General features: G+C 39.0%; 1 protein-coding gene across 1 annotated transcript in view; it reads right to left on the minus strand.

Annotated features, from left to right (window-relative positions):
• The window catches only part of PCDH19 (protocadherin 19), a 133,849-nt gene that overhangs the window by 47,312 nt on the left and 66,575 nt on the right, over positions 1-19,962 (minus strand). Inside the window, exon 5 of the mRNA XM_019956331.2 lies at positions 14,564-14,736. Coding sequence (XP_019811890.2) covers positions 14,564-14,736 — 173 coding nt within the window. The remainder of the gene's footprint in view (positions 1-14,563; positions 14,737-19,962) is intronic.

Consider the following 19,962-nt stretch of genomic DNA (forward strand, 5'->3'; position numbering starts at 1 on the left):
AACACTCACTATGTGTCAGGAAGTAACACTAAGTGCTTTACCTAGATTATCTAACCACCCTGATAAGTAATTTCTGTGTTTACTCCTATTTTATAGATGATAATATTTAGGGCTCAAAAAATAAGTAATTTCAGTAAGGTTAATAGCTATTAAGAAGTAAAGATAAGCACGGCACTTTGTCTTATTCAAAAATCTGTATTCTTAGTCACTATGATGCTATGCTTGTCTTCAGATTTACAGGCACACTAGTGATATTGATCTTATAGAAAAGGAATAGGGTAGAAGCTGTTTTTCTGGCTCAATGGGACTTGCTTATATTAGTTGGAGCCTGAATTGATGGGACAGTGTCTAGAAGATTCTAATGACAATTAGAATTCTCGGGTTTACCTGTGAGGATTAGGTATGACACCAACCTTATGGCAGAAAGCAAAAAACTAAAGAGCCTCTTAATGAAAGTCAAAGAGGAGAGTTAAAAAGTTGCCTTAAAGCTCAACATTTAGAAAACAAAAATCATGGCATCCAGTCCCATCACTTCATGGCAAATAGATGGGGAAACAATGGAAACAGTGACAGACTTTATTTTTGGGGGGCTCCATAATCACTGCAGATGGTGAGTTCAGCCATGAAATTAAAAGACGCTTGCTTCTTGGAAGAAAAACTATGACCAACCTAGACAGCATGATAAAAAGTAGAGACATTACTTTGCCAACAAAAGTCCATCTAGTCAAAGCTATGGGTTTTCTAGTAGTCATGCATGGATGTGAGAGTTGGACTATAAAGAAAGCTGAGTGCCTAAGAATTGATATGTTCGAACTGTGGTATTGGAGAAGACTCTTGAGAGTCCCTTGGACTACAAAGAAACCAAGCCAGTCAATCCTAAAGGAAATCAGTCCTGAATATTCATTGGAAGGACTGATGCTGAAGCTGAAACTCCAATACTTTGGCCCCCTGATGCAAAGAACTAACTCATTGGAAAAGACCCTGATGCTGGGAAAGATTGAAGGTGGGAGGAGAAGGGGATGACAGAGGATGAGATGGTTGGATAGCATCACAGACTCGACGGACATGAGTTTGAGCAAGCTCCAGGAGTCGGTGATGGACAGGGAAGCCTAGCGTGCTGCAGTCCATGGGGTCACAAAGAGTTCATGAGGGGAAACATCATACTTATGGAAGCCTTAAAGTAGACTGTGTTTCTTGGAAAACTGGATTTTAAACCAAAGATCCAAAGCAGATAGTTTTATGAGCCCCTAATTAGCATCACAAAGGAAATAATAAAAGGTTAATGAGAGATGGTTAGTTTGGAAAGGTGGTTTCCTGGTGCCAGCTCCAGCAGCTCAGTCTGTTTGCAGACTCATTAGATGCTTAGATTGATCATCAGCTGAATTCAGGAAGTGCTCACTTGCTGTGTTAGCAGAAGGCTAGTGTGATTCACGGAGAAGGCGATGGCACCCCACTCCAGTACTCTTGCCTGGAAAATCCCATGGATGGAGGAGCCTGGTGGGCTGCAGTCCATGGGGTCGCTAAGAGTCGGACACAACTCAGAGACTTCACTTTCACTTTTCACTTTCATGCATTGGAGAAGGAAATGGCAACCCACTCCAGTGTTCTTGCCTCGATAATCCCAGGGATGGGGGAGCCTGGTGGGCTGCCGTCTATGGGGTCGCACAGAGTCGGACATGACTGAAGTGACTTAGCGGCGGCAGTGTGATTCAAGACATCTACCCTATAGATAACTAACTAGGACCCAACAGTAAGGTAATGTTTTCTGCAGTCAAATAAGGCAGGTTTTCTTTGCCTTCAACTTCAGTTGACATCAATTATAAATCTGAAAGTGTTTGGTGAAACTCCGAGATAATGAAACTTTCTAAGTTGACAGTTGGTACAAACAAAGGTCTGGCTCCAGGTCCTTAAGATCCAATTTGTGCATTAAAACCATATTTCTGAATTCGCATTTTGCACTAAGCAGAATCATCCAGTGAAAGAAAATCCAAACTTAATAGGGTACTCACAGATAATCACTCAACTTCTAAAATGTACAGCTTGATGGACAGTGAGTCAACAAAAAGAATTTGCACTTTGGGCTTTACTCTGGACTTTGCCACTGATTTGTGTTCTGACATGAATAAAGTCTTCAAATTCTTAGTGTATCAGTTTTTCTTCCAGAAAAAAATATATGGAACAGATAATTATATGAAGCATATCTCTGAAATAAAATGGTTCCTTGAATTAAAAGAACTAAATTTTCTAGCTAGTGATAATAGTTCTCTAAATAATAGTTCCCTAAATTTAAATAATAATAATAAATAAGTATAGTTATCAAATAATAATAGTTATTATATTAAATAATAGTTCCCTAAATTTAATAGGATTCACATTTGCATATGAATGATGGTTCAGCTTCTGCATTGGACTTGCTTCAGTTTATCAACAGTTTACATGACTCTCACAAGCTGGAGGCATTTTTTTTCCCAATAAGCTGATTTTTAAATTAAATTAAAATCAAAACCATTCTTTTAGTTTACTTCCCATATTAAAACAACTGACAATCTCATTAGTGATTTAAAACAGCAGGTGGTGATGTCTTAGAACAGTCTGACCAGTCTATCTTGGAACCTATATCATTCCTCTTCCCCCTTTTTCCATGTATTAAAAAGGGAATATTCTATTGTTCACTCAGGTTGGAAACTCCATGGGATGAAAGAGGAGGGAAGAAAGCAAGTAATCAAATATCTATTATTATCCAAACTAAGAAGAGAAAAGAGAGACTATATGAGCTTACAAGTGGTGAAAGAAGCCATATATTGGAAAAAGTATTTCTGGATTTGAATTTACAAACTTATGGCTGGGAAGCTACCTTGCTGTAATCAACTAAAATTACCAAGTTTCTCCAGGTGATTACAGTAGTGTTTGTTTACAGATATCTATTAAAAGGGAAGCAAAATAATGAGTTGCACTTTTATTTTAAAGCAGATTACAGTTGCACTCCTGCATGATTTAGCATAGGTATTAAACCACAAATTAGAAAGAACTTAAGATCAAGATTTCCAGAAGAAATATCAATAACCTCAGATATGCAGATGATACAAGCCTTATGGCAAAAAGTGAAGAAGAACTAAAGAGCCTCTTGAGGAATGTGAAAGAGGAGAGTGAAAAAGTTGGCTTAAAGCTCAACATTCAGAAGACAAAGATTATGGCATCCAGTCCCATCACTTCACGGCAAATAGATGGGGAAACAGTGGAAACAGTGACAGATTTTTTTTTGGGGGGGGGGGCTCCATAATCATTGTAGATGGTGACTGCAGCCATGAAATTAAAAGACACTTGCTCCTAGGAAGGAAAACTTTGACCAACCTAGACAGCATATTAAAAATCAGAGACATTACTTTGCCAACAAAGGTCCGTCTAGTCAAGGCTATAGTTTTTCCAGTAGTCATGTATGGATGTGAGAGTTGGACTATAAAGAAAGCTGAGTGCTGAAAAATTGATGCTTTTGAACTGTGGTGTTGGAGAAGACTTTTGAGAGTCCCTTGGACTGCAAGGAGATCCAACCAGTTCATCCTAAAGGAAATCAGTCCTGAGTGTTCATTGGAAGGATGAATGCTGAAGCTGAAACTCCAATACTTTGGCCACCTGATGTGAAGAACTGATTCATTGGAAAAGACCCTGATGCTGGGAAAGGCTGAAGGCAGGAGGAGAAAGAGACAACAGAGGATGAGATGGTTGGATGGCATCACCGACTCAATGGACATGAGTTTAGGTAAACTCCAGAAGTTGGTGATGGACAGGGAGGCCTGGTCCATGCAGTCCATGGGGTCACAAAGAGTCGGACACAACTGAACAACTGAACTGAACTGAACTGAAGACTTAGCTAACTGGAGCAGGGGGAGATGAAGGTGTTTTTAAGGTTTTAACTTCTGCCAAAAATCTTCCTGTTCAAATAAGACAGAAACCTAAAGAGTCTCATTTGCCATGAAAGTCAAAATTATTAAGATTTGAAAGAACTAAAGATATGATGTTGCCTATTGTTTCATATTTAATAGCTTACAAGTTTGTTGACTATGCTGTTGTGAAGAATAATGGAATAGAATGATTGTTTCTGATAGCCAGAAACCCTCAAAAGACAAAATGTCTCTCTCTCATGAGGCCACCTCAATGAAACAGAACTCTGAATGAATTCACCAAGAATTCATTTTCTGATAACCTCCTTTGGCCCCTTCTGAATTTAGTACCTTTCAAATCACCTCTGGTACCTATCTATCTCACCTATTCCTCCAACTACAACAGTAGATCTTTGGGGTGCACATTTTGGGGTGATAACCTGTATTTACCATATCCAGTATTTTACCATAATACCTAAAATGCCACAATATTCTTCTGACTTTTCACCTTCACACAAATGCTTAGTAGTGAAGGATTTGCTCTAAAATGACTCTAGATACTGATAGCCCACTGATAATCTCTTTAGGCCACCATGGATAACTGCCTTATAGTCTCTCTGCATGGCAAAATAACTGGTTTAAGGGCTCCATTCTTCCTAATTGCAAAAGCATCTGTTTTGTCTACCCACTTTAGGCTGTGCATAAGTTTCTAAAAAACAACTCTTCTGATGGCTCTAAAGGTCAGTTCAAACCTTTTCTAATTCGGTCCTTGGTGATTTTTCCATGGCTAAAGTTTTATTGGGGGTAAGCCTTGTAGGAAGAGAAATTGAAAAGACTTCCTTGGCAAGCCACACTTCCAAAGTGATGTGTCAAATTAGCTTTCATTGGCCCAAAATAAACAGATAATGAGCCATCTGGTAAGGACAGAGATCAAATATACCTGGGGCAAAGACCTGATCCTGGATGATAAAAAAGCATCTACAGTAAGAGACGAAAGCCATCTCACAGATATTTTGCCTATACAATAAGGAAGTAATACAGGATTTTGGTATTCTTGAAATTGCTTTTTAAATCAGGACTCAATTCTTCATATTTATTTCATAAGAAGAGGGTTAAAGGGAAGATGAACAGAAAAAAATATTTCATAAATATTTAAATGGAAAGTTCAGTTTGTTTTCCCATCCTGATGGAGTTTATTTATGGTGCTTAACCACCTTAATGATGGAATAGAAATGATGTTAAATAGATTGAAAAACCCAAAGAAGATAATGATCTTGATATTTCAATGGACTGTTTTAGTATGTGAATCAATCATATGATTTATCCCTATAAAACAATTTTATTTGCTTCTCATCTGTTGTCCTATTGCCAGCATCCCTACTTATCATGGCCTACAGAACTTGCTTTATCATAAAGCAATTGGAAAAACTTCACCTAGCAAATCACCCAAATAGAGCTTAATTTTATCTCACATGCTATCTCAGGGCGTGATCCACTTGGAACTTTTAGTTGTCTCAAAGTCATTGTCTATTTTAAGTTTTATTATTAATAATTACCTATAGTAAAGGATTCATTATTCATCAGGAGAATAAATACCAAGGTCTTTCCTGACTGGTTGACACTGAGAATTTCTATATTTCTGAGCACTTGGAAAGAATTGGAGGATGGAGGCTATATAAAGGGAGCACACTGAACAGTTAAGAATTTCATTCTCTAGGAGTTTATGGCCAAATAGCACAAATGGTCCAGTATGGAATAGATTGCATCGGATCAGTGAAGAAATTAATTAAGACAACTTCAGCTGGAAAGCAAAATCCTTTTCAAAAGACACTTCTGTGTAATGGGATTCCTTTGGAGGAATACTGGAAACCACGCCCTGAGAGAGCATGTGAGATAAAATTAAGCTCTATTTGGGTGATTTGCTAGGTGAAGTTTTTCCAATTGCTTCATGATAAAGCAAGTTCTGCAGGCCATGATAAGTAGGGATGCTGGCAATAGGACAACAGATGAGAAGCAAATAAAATTGTTTTATAGGGATAAATCATATGATTGATTCACATACTAAAACAGTCCATTGAAATATCAAGATCATTATCTTCTTTGGGTTTTTCAATCTATTTAACATCATTTCTGTTCCATCATTAAGGTGGCATTGAAACATGTAAAATATCATGTATGAAATGAGTTGCCAGTCCAGGTTTGATGCACGATACTGGATGCTTGGGGCTAGTGCACTGGGACGACCCAGAGGGATGGTATGGGGAGGGAGGAGGGAGGAGGGTTCAGGATGGGGAACACATGTATACCTGTGGCGGATTCATTTTGATATTTGGCAAAACTAATACAATTATGTAAAGTTTAAAAATAAAATAAAATTTAAAAAAAAGAAAGCATTATTATATAAAAAAGAGGAAGAATGCTTTTATTTCAAAGTAGATAAACTTGAGCTGTCCTAAAAGAATTCTCTGACCAAAAAGCCCAAGCCAAAATAACGCTAGCAAACAACCACTAAGAGCATGGATGTTTCCATTAGTTTGGCTGTGCTGTGCTTGTCGTTCAGTCATGTACGATTCTTTGTGACCCCATAAACTATAGCCCACCAGGCTCCTCTGTCCATGAAGGTTCTCCAAGCAAGAATACTGGAGTGGATTGCCATGCCCTCCTCCACAGGATCTTCCCAACCCAGGGATTGAACCCAGGTCTCCCACATTGCACGCGGATTCTTTACCATCTGAGCCACCAGGGAAGGCCAAGATTACTGGAGTGGGTAGTCTATCCCTTCTCCAGCAGATCTTCCTGAAGCAGGAATTAAACCGGGGTCTCCTTCCATGCAGGTAGATTCTTTACCAGCTGAGCTACCCAGGAAAAACCTTCCATTAGTTAAGGACAACATTTTATTCTAGTGGCCACCTTATCAATAAAATATAAATAATGCTTTGGAAGGAATCCATTTATCTGGTGCAACAATGTAGTTGAAATAAACAAAAGCATCCACCTGTTATCTCTCTTCCCACCTACCCAGCCATTGCTGAGACTGAGAATGGATAAAGGTCCTGGACCTCAAAAGGAAAGAGAAACTGGGTATTGAGTATCACTGAGTACTTCCTAACCAGAAAGGTAAACAGGCATGTCAGAGATTAAACCTACCATTTTACAATGACATTAACTAAAATTAAGCAGGAAGTTCAATCTCAGAGCAGAAGAATTTAAAAAGAAAATCCTTAACATTGTGACTGTTCAAATTAGAACATCAAGGAAGACTCTTTCATGATACTCTTATTAAAAATATGACCTTGACTGTAACCATCTTCTTTTATAGTTTCTTCTGCTTTATTGGCACAATATTAATAAGATTCATATTAGTCCCAGGCTCTATTCTTAGAAATATTTCTAAAATAAGAGTTATTCATTTCATCATTGAGCTGACCTTGTTCACCCCAGTAAAACTCAGATAAGCAAATCTAAAAAGGTGATAATTTTCACAGTCAATAACAAAAGTAGCTGACACTTTCCCAGAGCTGGACCTATTGCTGAATGAATGAACAACAATATCTACGTATGGATTGTTCCTACCTGGTATTAGAATGCTGTATACCTGAGGCAAGATGAGAAAACCTGAAAGCCATATATATAGAAACTCTGTATACATATACTTTACTGTGTTCAAGTAATTAAACATTTTACCTGGTATGTTTTCAAGAGGCTAAAGACATCTTTAAACAATTCTATATGAGCAAAACCAGGGGAGAAATAACCACATGAATTGCAAAACAGTATATCTAGCCTCAAAGATGCTAATTTGACTCCAGGGGGAGCTAATCAACCTCTTTGTTGAACTAAAGATAAACCTTTTTGACAGCAAATACTATCTGATAAAATGGAATTTTCAATTACTCTATGAACATCTGGTTCATGCTACCATTTCTGGAGCCCAGCAGCACACTGCCTTGCAATGTCACAAAATATTCTCCGTTGAGAACTCCCTATTTTGCTAAGAGACTAATTGAAATGAATGGCAATTTAGTGAGGTGAGAGGTGAGTCAGGGGATAGGTAAGAGGATAAGGAAGGGACATTCAGTCATGGAATCATAATTTCATTAAAAGGCTATAGGAAATGAAATTACATACTGTTGATAGAGTGTTGAAAGTGTAAACATCCTAATACACCTGTGCTTGAAACTAGAATATGCATAGTGTGCAGCCTCCAGAACATTTTCATGGCTAATTTGCAACAGCGGTTGCATTAGGCACAGCTCAAGTTCTTTAAATCCATGTTTTACACAACAAACATGTTAAATGATATACAGGTGATGAAAATAGCAAATGAATAAGTTTAGGAAAATGCGAAGAACCTACACTTTCAGAAATAAAGCAATTATTATATTGCATTTGGGTGCTTTTGGATGTGAAAATCAGATAGATGTTCTCACAAATTTCTGTACATTGCTTCCATTTGGTATCAATTAGCATGGGAGGGAAACCAATTCAGTGTTGTAGTGAGTTCCAAATTAGGTGCATATTATAGCAATTAAATTCAATTTTTCAGCTGATGAATTTATAATCAATAATTAAATCATAAGGTAAGAGAGACCGAGTGTGATTTGAAACAAATTAGTTGGGCTTGGGACGAGTATGTACAGTTCTAAGACATGAACCCATAAACTCTAATTTCATCAGAACTACACATTTGAGAATTCATAATGGGATATACAAGTCATCACAAATGAGCATGCAAAGAAGCAAGGAGACAAAAGCCTATTAAACCCAGCACTATTCAACCCAGAAATAACCTTGACAGGAAGGGCTTGCAGTCCTATGAGACTCCCAAATGTGCAAAAAACCCATGAGCCTCTGGCACCTCTGAGCACTCTACTTTTTGCTTACTCTTCTTAGAGATTGTCTGCAGAAATTGCACAGGGCAAAATTTTTATCCCTGCAAGAAGGTGTAATTTTACCAAATAACTCAAATTCAGGGAGGGAAAACATTGGTTAAAAGATTTGAGTGTGACTCCCCAACTCAGCACCAAATCAGGTGGTAAAATATGCTGAGTGACAATACTGACTTGTTTTCAACGTACTCTGAGAGCTACAGAGACATAGCATTGCAAAAAGTGCCATATGCCAGTAGAAAGTATAGGATAAAGAACGCTCCATCAGCTGCTTTTCTGGGAAGCCATGACAAGAGCTACAGTACTGGGGGAGAGCTGAGACATATTAATTCAAAGGCACTATAGATGATAAATGTAATTCAGACACCTGGCAACTAGGAAATTTGGCTCAGTCAGTTCATCAACCCACTGATCAGGTTTTAGGCATGTTGCAAGTGATACTAGGATTGGTAATAATTCAGAAAGCAGAGATTCTTATTATTTCATCTTATCTCCACCCTGACACAGCTCACAGATACGTCTGGTTGGGGCAATCAAAAAAAACCAAAACCAACACAATTCTGTAAAGTAATTATCCTTCAATTAAAAATAAATAAATTTAAAATTTTTTTAAATTGTAATTATCCTCCAATTAAAATTTTTTAAAAGATAAAAAAAAAAAAAAAACCAGCAAGCTGATGGTACAAAGGAATGCTGCTGCTAAGTCACTTCAGTCATGTCTGACTCTGTACGACCCCAGAGATGGCAGTCCACCAGGCTCCCCCATCCCTGGGATTCTCCAGGCAAGAGTACTGGAGCAGGTTGCCATTTCCTTCTCCAATGCATGAAAGTGAAAAGTGAAAATGAAGTCGCTCAGTCGTGTCCAACTCCTAGCGACCGCATGGACTGCAGCCTACCAGGCTCCTCCATCCATGGGATTTTCCAGGCAAGAGTACTGGAGTGGGTTGCCATTGCCTTCTCTGACAAAGGAATGGGGTCTGTGGAAATTCCATCTGGGTGATGGGTAACCCAAGGTATCCAGGTGGCAGTAGCAGGAACACCCAGAGTCCATGGTGTCAATAGTGTAAGCTGGGGATTCTGTATACAGCAACAGCAGTGGTGACCTCACCACACAACTTCTGTTATCATTTGGAGCACTGTTTCTGGCTCTGCATCTCTTGGGCAACTCAATATCATTTGAATGAATTCTTTATCTACTCAAATTAATAAAATGTAGAACATATTGACTGTAACCAGTATGTTTCCAATAAAATTAAAAGTAAAACAAACAAACAAAAAAACCCACAATCTGAAGTCAAGGGTCTAAATCCAGACTCTTGCCCTTTGAGTACAAAATTCTTCCAGCTATTCTCCTTTGGTTAAATATAGTGATCCTGCATTCCCTTGTCTAGGAATGTTCTCAGAGAAAAGTAACTGAAAATTAAGGGATCTGAGAATCTCAAAGCACCCTTGGCATTCACATTGAGCATTCTTTAGCTACAGTAGGGTTAAAAGAATAAACTCCAAAGAAAGTTTTGGCAGTGTGAAGAAGTATAGGGCCCTGGTTAAGAAAATGAGAAGCAAATACTGTTTGTACATTTTCCTCAAACACTAGCAACACAATATGAGCTCATTGAACAACTTGCTCCTGTTCAAGGAAAAAAATTAACAGTTGAATAAAATTATCCTTATTTGGAAAATCCTGAGATTCTTCATCATTCATATGTCTATATATATGCAAAGAAAAATTCTGCACTAATATCCAAATTGGAAACATCACAGAGAGATCTACAGACATGAAATCCAAGGTGAGATAAATTCCCCCAAACAAAGGCATAAGGTGAAATGTATTGGGTATATTTGGTCCAACTTTGGAGTAATTCTGATAGGACTAGAAAAAATAATTATCAGGATCAGAGTTAGTCTGACAGTATCATTATAACCCTTGCTCTTCTCCAGAGACATCCATTCAAATCTCAAAAACTGTTCAGCTCTGGCAACTTTTGGATTTTGGGGTACTTTGGTTTGAGATGCCTAACACAGTATCAGTGAACCAAAGAGAACTGGGACCTTTTTTCCTCAAGATATCTTTGAGACTTTCAGCACTGTCTGAGTCCAGAGGAGATTCCATTTTCCCTTCTCACCTTTCTAGATCAGTAGTCCTCAGGAGCAACAATACCATGTTGCCCTGGAATGAATAACTAGAACCACACTAATTATGATTACTATTTATGTAATTATGTAATTAGAATGGTTACCAGATCAGGCAGGCATGCATGATAAATTTGTTCATATTTGTCTTTCAACTACTTGTGTGAAGTCAAGTGGGCCTTAGGAAGCATCACTATGAACAAAGCTAGTGGAGGTGATGGAATCCCAGTTGAGATAGTTCAAATCCTGAAAGATGATGCTGAGAAAGTGCTGCATTCAATATGGCATCAAATGTGGAAAACTCAGCAGTGGCCACAGGACTGGAAAAGGTCAGTTTTCATTCCAATCCCAAAGAAAGGCAATGCCAAAGAATGCTCAAACTACCGCACAATTGCACTCATCTCACACCTAGTAAAAAGTAATGCTTAAAATCCTCCAAGCCAGGCTTCAGCAATACATGAACCGTGAACTTCCAGATGTTCAAGCTGGTTTTAGAAAAGGCAGAGGAACCAGAGATTAAATTGCCAACATCTGCTGGATCATTGAAAAAGCAAGACAGTTCCAGAAAAACATCTATTTTTGCTTTATTGACTATACCAAAGCCTTCGACTGTGTGGATCACAATAAACTGTGGAAAATTTTGAAAGAGATGGGCATACCAGACCACCTGACCTGCCTCTTGAGAAATTTGTATGCAGGTCAGGAAGCAACAGTTACAACTGGACATGGAACAACAGACTGGTTCCAAATAGGAAAAGGAGTACGTCAAGGCTGTATATTGTCAGCCTACTTATTTAACTTATATGCAGAGTACATCATAAGAAATGCTGGGCTGGAGGAAGCACGAGCTGGAATCAAGATTGCTGGGAGAAATATCAATAACCAGATATTCAGATGACACCACCCTTATGGCAGAAAGTGAAAAGAATTAAAGAGCCTCTTGATGATAGTGAAAGAGGAGAGTGAAAAAGTTGGCTTAAAGCTCAACATTCAGAAAACTAAGATTATGGCATGTGGTCCCATCACTTCATGGCAAATAGATGGGGAAACAATGGAAACAGTGGCTGACTTTAGTTTTCTGAGCTCCAAAATCACTGCAGATGGTGACTGCATCCATGAAATTAAAGGACACTTACTGCTTGGAAGGAAAGTTATGACCAACCTAAACAGCATATTAAAAAGCAGAGGCATTACTTTGCCAACAAAGGTCCATCTAGTCAAGGCTATGGTTTTGCCAGTGGTCATGTATGGATGTGAGAGTTGGCTATAAAGAAAGCTGAGCACAGAAGAATTGATGCTTTTGAACTGTGGTGTTGTAGAAGACCCTTGAGAGTCCCTTTGTCTGCGAGGAGATCCAACCAGTCCATGCTAAAGGAGATCAGTCCTGGGTGTTCATTGGAAGGACTGATGTTGAAGCTGAAACTCCAATACTTTGGCCACCTGATGCGAAGAGCTGACTCACTTGAAAAGCCCCTGATGCTGGGAAAGATTGAGGGCAAGAGGAGAAGGGGACGATAGAGGATGGGATGGTTGGATGGTATTACCAACTCGATGGACATGGGTTTGGGTGGACTCCAGGAGTTGGTGATGGACAGGGAGGCCTGGCGTGCTGCAGTTCATGGGGTCACAAAGAGTTGGATATATCTGAGAGACTAACATTTTCACTTATAGGAAGCTCAGTTGTACTGGGATATCATAAGGTAGAGCCAGAGATGTAAGCAAGACCTGAATTCCCTTTGTACCTAAACATTAATGACTCAACCAAATTGTAAAGAACAAACACAAGGGATGGTTCAAGGTTTAGGCACTGCTAGAACAATGGAAAAATGAAGATACATGTATGAGAACTGAATATTGAGAAACAAAATGTAGAAGTGTGCCAAAACAGAACAGCAAAAATGTGTGTATGTGATCCCCACCTTAAATGTAGGAGAGTCTTGGGATAATGCCATATATTTGCTTTAGAATCTCATTATTACACTATCTATAGGATATACATACAATACATCCCTTTTGTAAGAAACATCCCCTCAGATAAACTAGCTCCAGTCCACTGGTACTGTTTTCCTAGAGATACGGGACAAAAAAAAAAAAGACACAAAAAAACAGATATTGTTCTAGACAAGCACAAAGTGAGAATCAATTCTGACTATTTCTTTTCCTAGAGTTATTTCATTTTAGAGAACATCTAACTAAAACCCTTTCTGATATAAATGAAAAAGCATTTCTTTGAGACACAAGACTAGAAAATGATACACATCAGTCTGTATTCTGTGACATGCTGCTAATCCTCTGAGAATTAAATAACCTCTGTTTCAGTTATATAAATGTTTAATTTTTTCATCTTTAGTCTTAGGTTGCTTGGAAAGTATATTATCTCTGAGGATGTCACCAGTCACCAATTAGGGAAGGCAGCTCACAGTTGGTAGTGACTTACATATATTATAGACTTTGACACTTGGATCTGCTGGGAAAGGGATGGATTAAACAATCTAATAGAATCTACAGTGAGAAACTTTTTCTCAACAGAAAACATTTTGTTTTGTGGATCATGCATTTTTTTTCCTTTGGTTTCATTTATAAGACCAAAACAAAGCCATTTAATGATGTATACAGTGAAATGAAACAGTTGAAGACCAGCACATAATCACCATATTTTGTTTTCTCATCTTTAAGTCTTTTAGCAGCAGGGCTTCCAGCTGAGCTTGCGTCTAGCTACTCTCAAGACATAGCCAAGCATTCTGAAGCTTCACTGAGCCTAAACACCAAGCTGAATTCATAGTTCTTAATTGAAAAAGACAGGCTGTTTGCCTAGCATGTTTGCATCAGTAAAACATTGAAAATGACATTTGTGCCCAAGTCCATCTGAACATTCTGCCTTAGCTGAACTCTGCTAATGTTTTTATACCCTGGTTTATGCTTGGAACAGTTTTAAATAGCTCCTCTTGCTAAAGCATGTGTGCTAGATTCCCCAAAATAGACTCTTCTTCATACATGAGGATGTCGTTCCTGACACGTGCTTTGAGGCATTTTTGACATGCACAGAATGTTACATTAAGTTTTCTTACTCTGGTGTCTCCTATGACCAGTGGCTTGCATTTGCCTGGTAGCTAGAGGGATTTGGCGGCATCACCATCTCATAGACAAAGTGGGAAGTTTTGCACTCTGTCTCCTCAGTAAAGAGTATGCAATATGTGGTCAGAGAAGAGTCTCCTTCTGGGAAAAGCTAACTAGCCTGATATGGAAATAAAACTCACCCCTTTGGTGTCATAAGTGCTGTGTTCTCTGCAACTCAACTGGTCAGTTGAATTCATGTACTAAATCAAAAAGAGGCATTTTTCCTGGTGAGAAGGCATCTGTTGATTTCCTATGTTTGTGATGCAGTTATGATTGACAAGTGTGTATGCAATATGCATAGGTAGTCAGCTTTTTAAGTGCTTAAACGTTTATATGATCATAGTGAATCCACTCATAGAGGGCAAAGAAGAGTCTGGACAGGCGTCAAGACATCTCGAAACCCTTTAGGTGCTACTGAGGCATGAGCATAATACACACCTTCAACATATACTCATTACAGTAAAGAACAGTACAGGAGTACAGTGAGCCTCTAAACATCCTGAGTTCTTTGGAATCTATGGTTGCAACTTATAGCCAATCAGTCCTTACCATGGTCAGGCATCTGAGATCCCATGGAGGTCACACTGGTGTTCAGCACATCATTGACAGCAGTGTCACAATACAGGCTCCGCTGGATATCATGTTCACTGTCAGTCTGGTCGCTCTCCTCATGGCCGCTATCCTTTAGGCTGTTGCCCTCTAAGTCCTTGAAGGTGGAGCTGCTGGGTTGAAGAAAGAATGATAATTTATAACTGTGACAGATCTGATTTTTAAAAATCTTTCAGAGCCAGGATGATGTCAGCTCTGTGATGAGGCCAACAGTGACTGGATGGTCCATCAGGGCAGGAGAAAGAAAACTTTCTGTTTAAAGATCATGGAACTTAACACTGTAGAGAGGTTCTCACTATTGAATGCTGATGAAGCTAATCACTTTCATTCACTTATCTTCAGGGCATCACTACAGGCAAGGCAGAAGGAACTACAATTCTGAAACAACCACCTGCAAAAAATATCGTTATTTCAGAAGGTTTTTTTCCTCTTATGCAATCAAAGTAAAATAATAACAGCTAAAGTTTACTGAGGGATTACTGTGCATGAGGCACTGTTCTAAGTGCTTGATATGAGTTCACTTTTTAAAATAATCACAACTCTATAAAATAAAGGTGCTATTAATATTCACATTTCATGAAAAAAAGAGGCACACATAAGTTGAATAACTTGTCCAAGGTCACACAGCTGGTTAAAATGTAGCAGATTTAAGACCAAACCCAGGCGGTCTGACTCCAGAGCCTGGCCCCTTAACCCCTATTTATACTGCCTCTCCAAAGATGTCTACTAAGCAACTGTGAAAATGAAAGTGGGAGAAATTGACGTAATGCAATTTAAATAGAAAGGGTTATCAGGATCAGAGAACTTGGGTCAGATTTAACTGAGAGAGGCTGAGGGACAGAGTCAAAGAAAAAAAAGGAGAGGTAGGAGCTGAGAAGAGAGCCTTGGTACATGGAAAGTAAGACGAAAGTGAGAACCAGAGGAAACAGTGCGTGCAGTTATGCTAAGAACATGGCAACCTGCAGCTCAAGACTTTGTGGGTAAATTTTCCTTGCACTTAGTAAATCAATCCACCATTCCATGCACTAACCATATTACCCAAGAACCCCACTGCAGCTGCTGCTGCTAAGTCGCTTCAGTCATGTCCATCTCTGTGCAACCCCATGGACTGCAGCCTACCAGGCTTCTCCGTCCATGAGATTTTCCAGGCAAGAGTACTGGAGTGGGTTGCCATTGCCTTCTCTGCAAGAACCCCACACCATTTCTCAAAAGATAAGAGACTAATACATCAGGTACATCCATAGAGGCCTCATCTTCTCTAATACTTTGTATGGCCTGACAGAATGTGCAGCTGTGATGCACCATGGACTATAAATTAGGCATAAAAAATACCTAGTGAATGGTGAATCCATTCCCTAGTCAGTAAGGAAGCAGCGAAGGCATACTCAAGAAAATGTGTTGTTGTCTCAACAAGGGAGAGCAGCATGCTTGTGAATTAGGACAAGTCCCAACAGACCTACTGTACTTCTGAAAAGGGAGCCCTGTGGAGATGACACTGCAAACTCACTCAATCTGCTCAACCTTGAACATCCACAGGCCTGACTCTCTGAGGCTTTGATAAGAACACTAAGTACATATGATGAAGAGCTATGCCATGGACACAATGCCTACATTGTCATTCTCCACACTGGTCAAAGGGAATGACAGCAGATTTTTAACATATGACCAACCTAGATGTAGAATGTTTGCTGCCCTGAATATGAAAAGGAAAAGATCAAAAGGGCAGTAACGGGAAAGCCATAATTATCAGAAAATGAAGGGCAAAAGGGGGTGAAGCACTGACCTATTTGCTAATTATTTTCAGAAAGAATAAATGAGCATCAACTGTATTAAAACTAAAATCACTCAATAGGCCAACTCACTCAGCTCCTTCAAATTTTGTCATGTAGCTACTCAGCCCTGTGGACCCACCAGGATGCAGTTCTATTCAAAAACCAATCATCCTATGAGTTTTTATGGTCATTAACACCAATTGCAAACACATACTTTAAAATGTGTCACTATCTCTAGCTTCATGGCACAGATTTGGAGGCTTCCTATAAGTACTAATTCCACAGAATGAACAGATTCAAAGTTCGTTTTTTAGAAAAAAACTCTGGTCCTGTCCACATGCACCCCTGCACCTCAGGAGAAAGGAAATGACCTGCCTGGATGGTCTTACTGGCTCCTACATTTTTATAACAAATAATTTTTGACCTACATTCATTCCTGCTATCTGAAGAATGTGAAAATTTCTTTAGTTCACAATGCACGATTGTTACCTTAAACCACAGAATTCAACTCTGACTTCACTGCATTTCAGCAGTTGCTAAAACTTGCTTGAGACAGATGATGGTGAGGGGTATAAAATAAGGACAATGTAATTAACCATTCTTTTAGAGCAAGGTTCCCAACCTTGGCACTACTGACACTGTGTAAGTCTGTTGGTGGGGGGAGGCAGGTGTTCTGTCCATTATAAGACGTTTAGCAGCAACTCTGGCCTCTATGTACTAGATGCCAGTCATGCCTCTCCCAGAAGGCACAACCAGAAATGTCTCCAGACATTGCCAAATAACTCCCAGTTGAGAACCACTGCTCTAGGTTCTTTAAACTCTATTCCTGTAACATGTTATATTTCCTGACTGTAGTGCAAAGAGCATTGAACTTGGAGTCATCAGAACAAGTGATAATCCTTAGTCTGCCACTTCATCTATGGGAACCTGGGCCTGATAGCTAATGTCTCTGTGCCTTGATTTCCTTGTCTGTAAAATGCACCTGCTGGGAATTCCTTGGTGGTCCAGTGGTTAGGACTCCTTGCTTTTACTTCCAAGGGCCTGGGTTCAATCCCTTCTCAGGGAACTAAGCACATGATTATTAATCAACTATACTCCAATTTTCAACAAAAAAAATAATGAAAAATTAAACCCTAGAAAAATGCATTTGCTAAAACCTCCTTTACAAAGCCATTTTGAAGACTTCATCAAATACTTCACATGAAGTACCAGTTATACACAAATGCTCAATAAATGGTTATTGCTTAATATGATCATTACTCCCATATATGATAATGATTTCATTGACTTACAACTAAATATTATGTACATAGTTTTTTTTTAATTGGAGGCTAATTACTTTACAATATTGTAGTGGTTTTGCCATGCATTGACATGAATCAGCCATGGGTGTACATGTGTTCCTCATCCTGAACCCTCTTGCCACCTCCCTCCCCATCCCATCCTTCTGGGTCATCCCAGTGCACCAGCTCCAAGCATCCTGTCTCATGCATCAAACCTGGACTGGCGATGTGTTTCACATATGATAATATACATGTTTCAATGCTATTCTCTCATATCATCCCACCCTCACTTTCTCCCACAGAGTCCAAAAGACTGTTCTATACATCTGTGTCTCTTTTGCTATCTCGCATATAGGGTTATCGTTACCATCTTTCTAAATTCCATATATATGCATTAGTATACTGTATTGGTGTTTTTCTTTCTGACTTACTTCACTCTGTATAATAAGCTCCAGTTTCATCCACCTCATTAGAACTGATTCAAATGCATTGTTTTTCATGGCTGAGTAATATTCCATTGTGTATATGTACCACAGCTTTCTTATCCATTCATCTGCTGAGGGACATCTAGGTTGCTTCTATGTCCTGGCTATTATAAACAGTGCTGCGATGAACAATGGGGTACATGTGTCTCTTTCAATTCTGGTTTCTTCAGTGTGTATGCCCAGCAGTGGGATTGCTGGGTCATATGGCAGTTCTATTTCCAGTTTTTTAAGGAATCTCTACACTGTTCTCCATAGTGGCTGTTCTAATTTGCATTCCCACCAACAGTGTAAGAGGGTTGCCTTTTCTCCACACCCTCTCCAGCATTTATTGTTTGTAGACTTTTGGATAGCAGCCATTCTGACCGGCATGAGATGGTACCTCATTGTGGTTTTGATTTGCATTTCTCTGATAATGAGTGATGTTGAACATCTTTTCATGTGTTTGTTAGCCATCTGTATGTCTTCATTGGAGAAATGTACATAGTCTTTGTATAGGATTGATATAGGAAATGCATACATAAAGAATGCTGCTATATCTTCTATAAACTATAGTCAGACATTGTCCACTACATCAATTTCTTCTAAAATTAAGGGACAGGAAAAGAAATTCTATCCAATTGGTATCCTTCCTTTATTGAAAAATGAGAATGACATGCTCTGGTATACTTACTCTGTCTTGGCTTCTCAAAAGCTTCAAGGAAAATATAATGTTTAATTGCAGTGACTTAGATGCCAGGGATCTCTATTTTGCTTTTCCTAATTGGTTTTGGCTCTATCTTTTAAAATTTTGATAATCATTTAGAGATCTCTTCAAGAAAATTAGAGATACCAAGGGAACATTTCATGCAAAGATGGGCTCGATAAAGGACAGAAATGGTATGGACCTAACAGAACCAGAAGATATGAAGAAGAGGTGGCAAGAATACACAGAAGAACTGTACAAAAAAGATCTTCACAACCCAGATAATCATGATGGTGGGATCACTCATCCAGAGCCAGACATCCTGGAATGTGAAGTCAAGTGGGCCTTAGAAAGCATCACTATGAACAAAGCTAGTGGAGGTGATGGAATTCCAGTTGAGCTATTTCAAATCCTGAAAGATGATGCTGTGAAAGTGCTGCACTCAATATGCCAGCAAATTTGGAAAACTCAGCAGTGGCCACAGGACTGGAAAAGGTCAGTGTTCATTCTAATCCCAACGAAAGGCAATGCCAAAGAATGCTCAAACTACCACACACAATTGCACACATCTCACACACTAGTAAAGTAATGCTCAAAATTCTCCAAGCTAGGCTTCAGCAATACGTGAACCATGAACTTCCTGATGTTCAAGCTGGTTTTAGAAGAGGCAGAGGAACCACAGATCAAATTGCCAACATCCACTGGATCATGGAAAAAGCAAGAGAGCTCCAGAAAAACATCTATTTTTGCTTTATTGACTATGCCAAAGCCTTTGACTGTGTGGATCACAATAAACTGTGGAAAATTCTGAAAGAGATGGGCATACCAGACCACCTGACCTGCCTCTTGAGAAATCTGTATGCAGGTCAGGAAGCAACAGTTACAACTGGACATGGAACAACAGACTGGTTCCAAATAGGAAAAGGAGTACGTCAAGGCTGTATATTGTCACCCTGCTTATTTAACTTATATGCAGAGTACATCATGAGAAACGCTGGACTGGAAGAAACACAAGCTGGAATCAAGATTGCCAGGAGAAATATCAATAAACTCAGATATTCAGATGACACCACCCTTATGGCAGAAAGTGAAGAGGAACTAAAAAGCCTCTTGATGA

This window comes from Bos indicus, chromosome X (genome assembly GCF_029378745.1).
Source record: "Bos indicus isolate NIAB-ARS_2022 breed Sahiwal x Tharparkar chromosome X, NIAB-ARS_B.indTharparkar_mat_pri_1.0, whole genome shotgun sequence".
NCBI classification, from domain to species: domain Eukaryota; kingdom Metazoa; phylum Chordata; class Mammalia; order Artiodactyla; family Bovidae; genus Bos; species Bos indicus.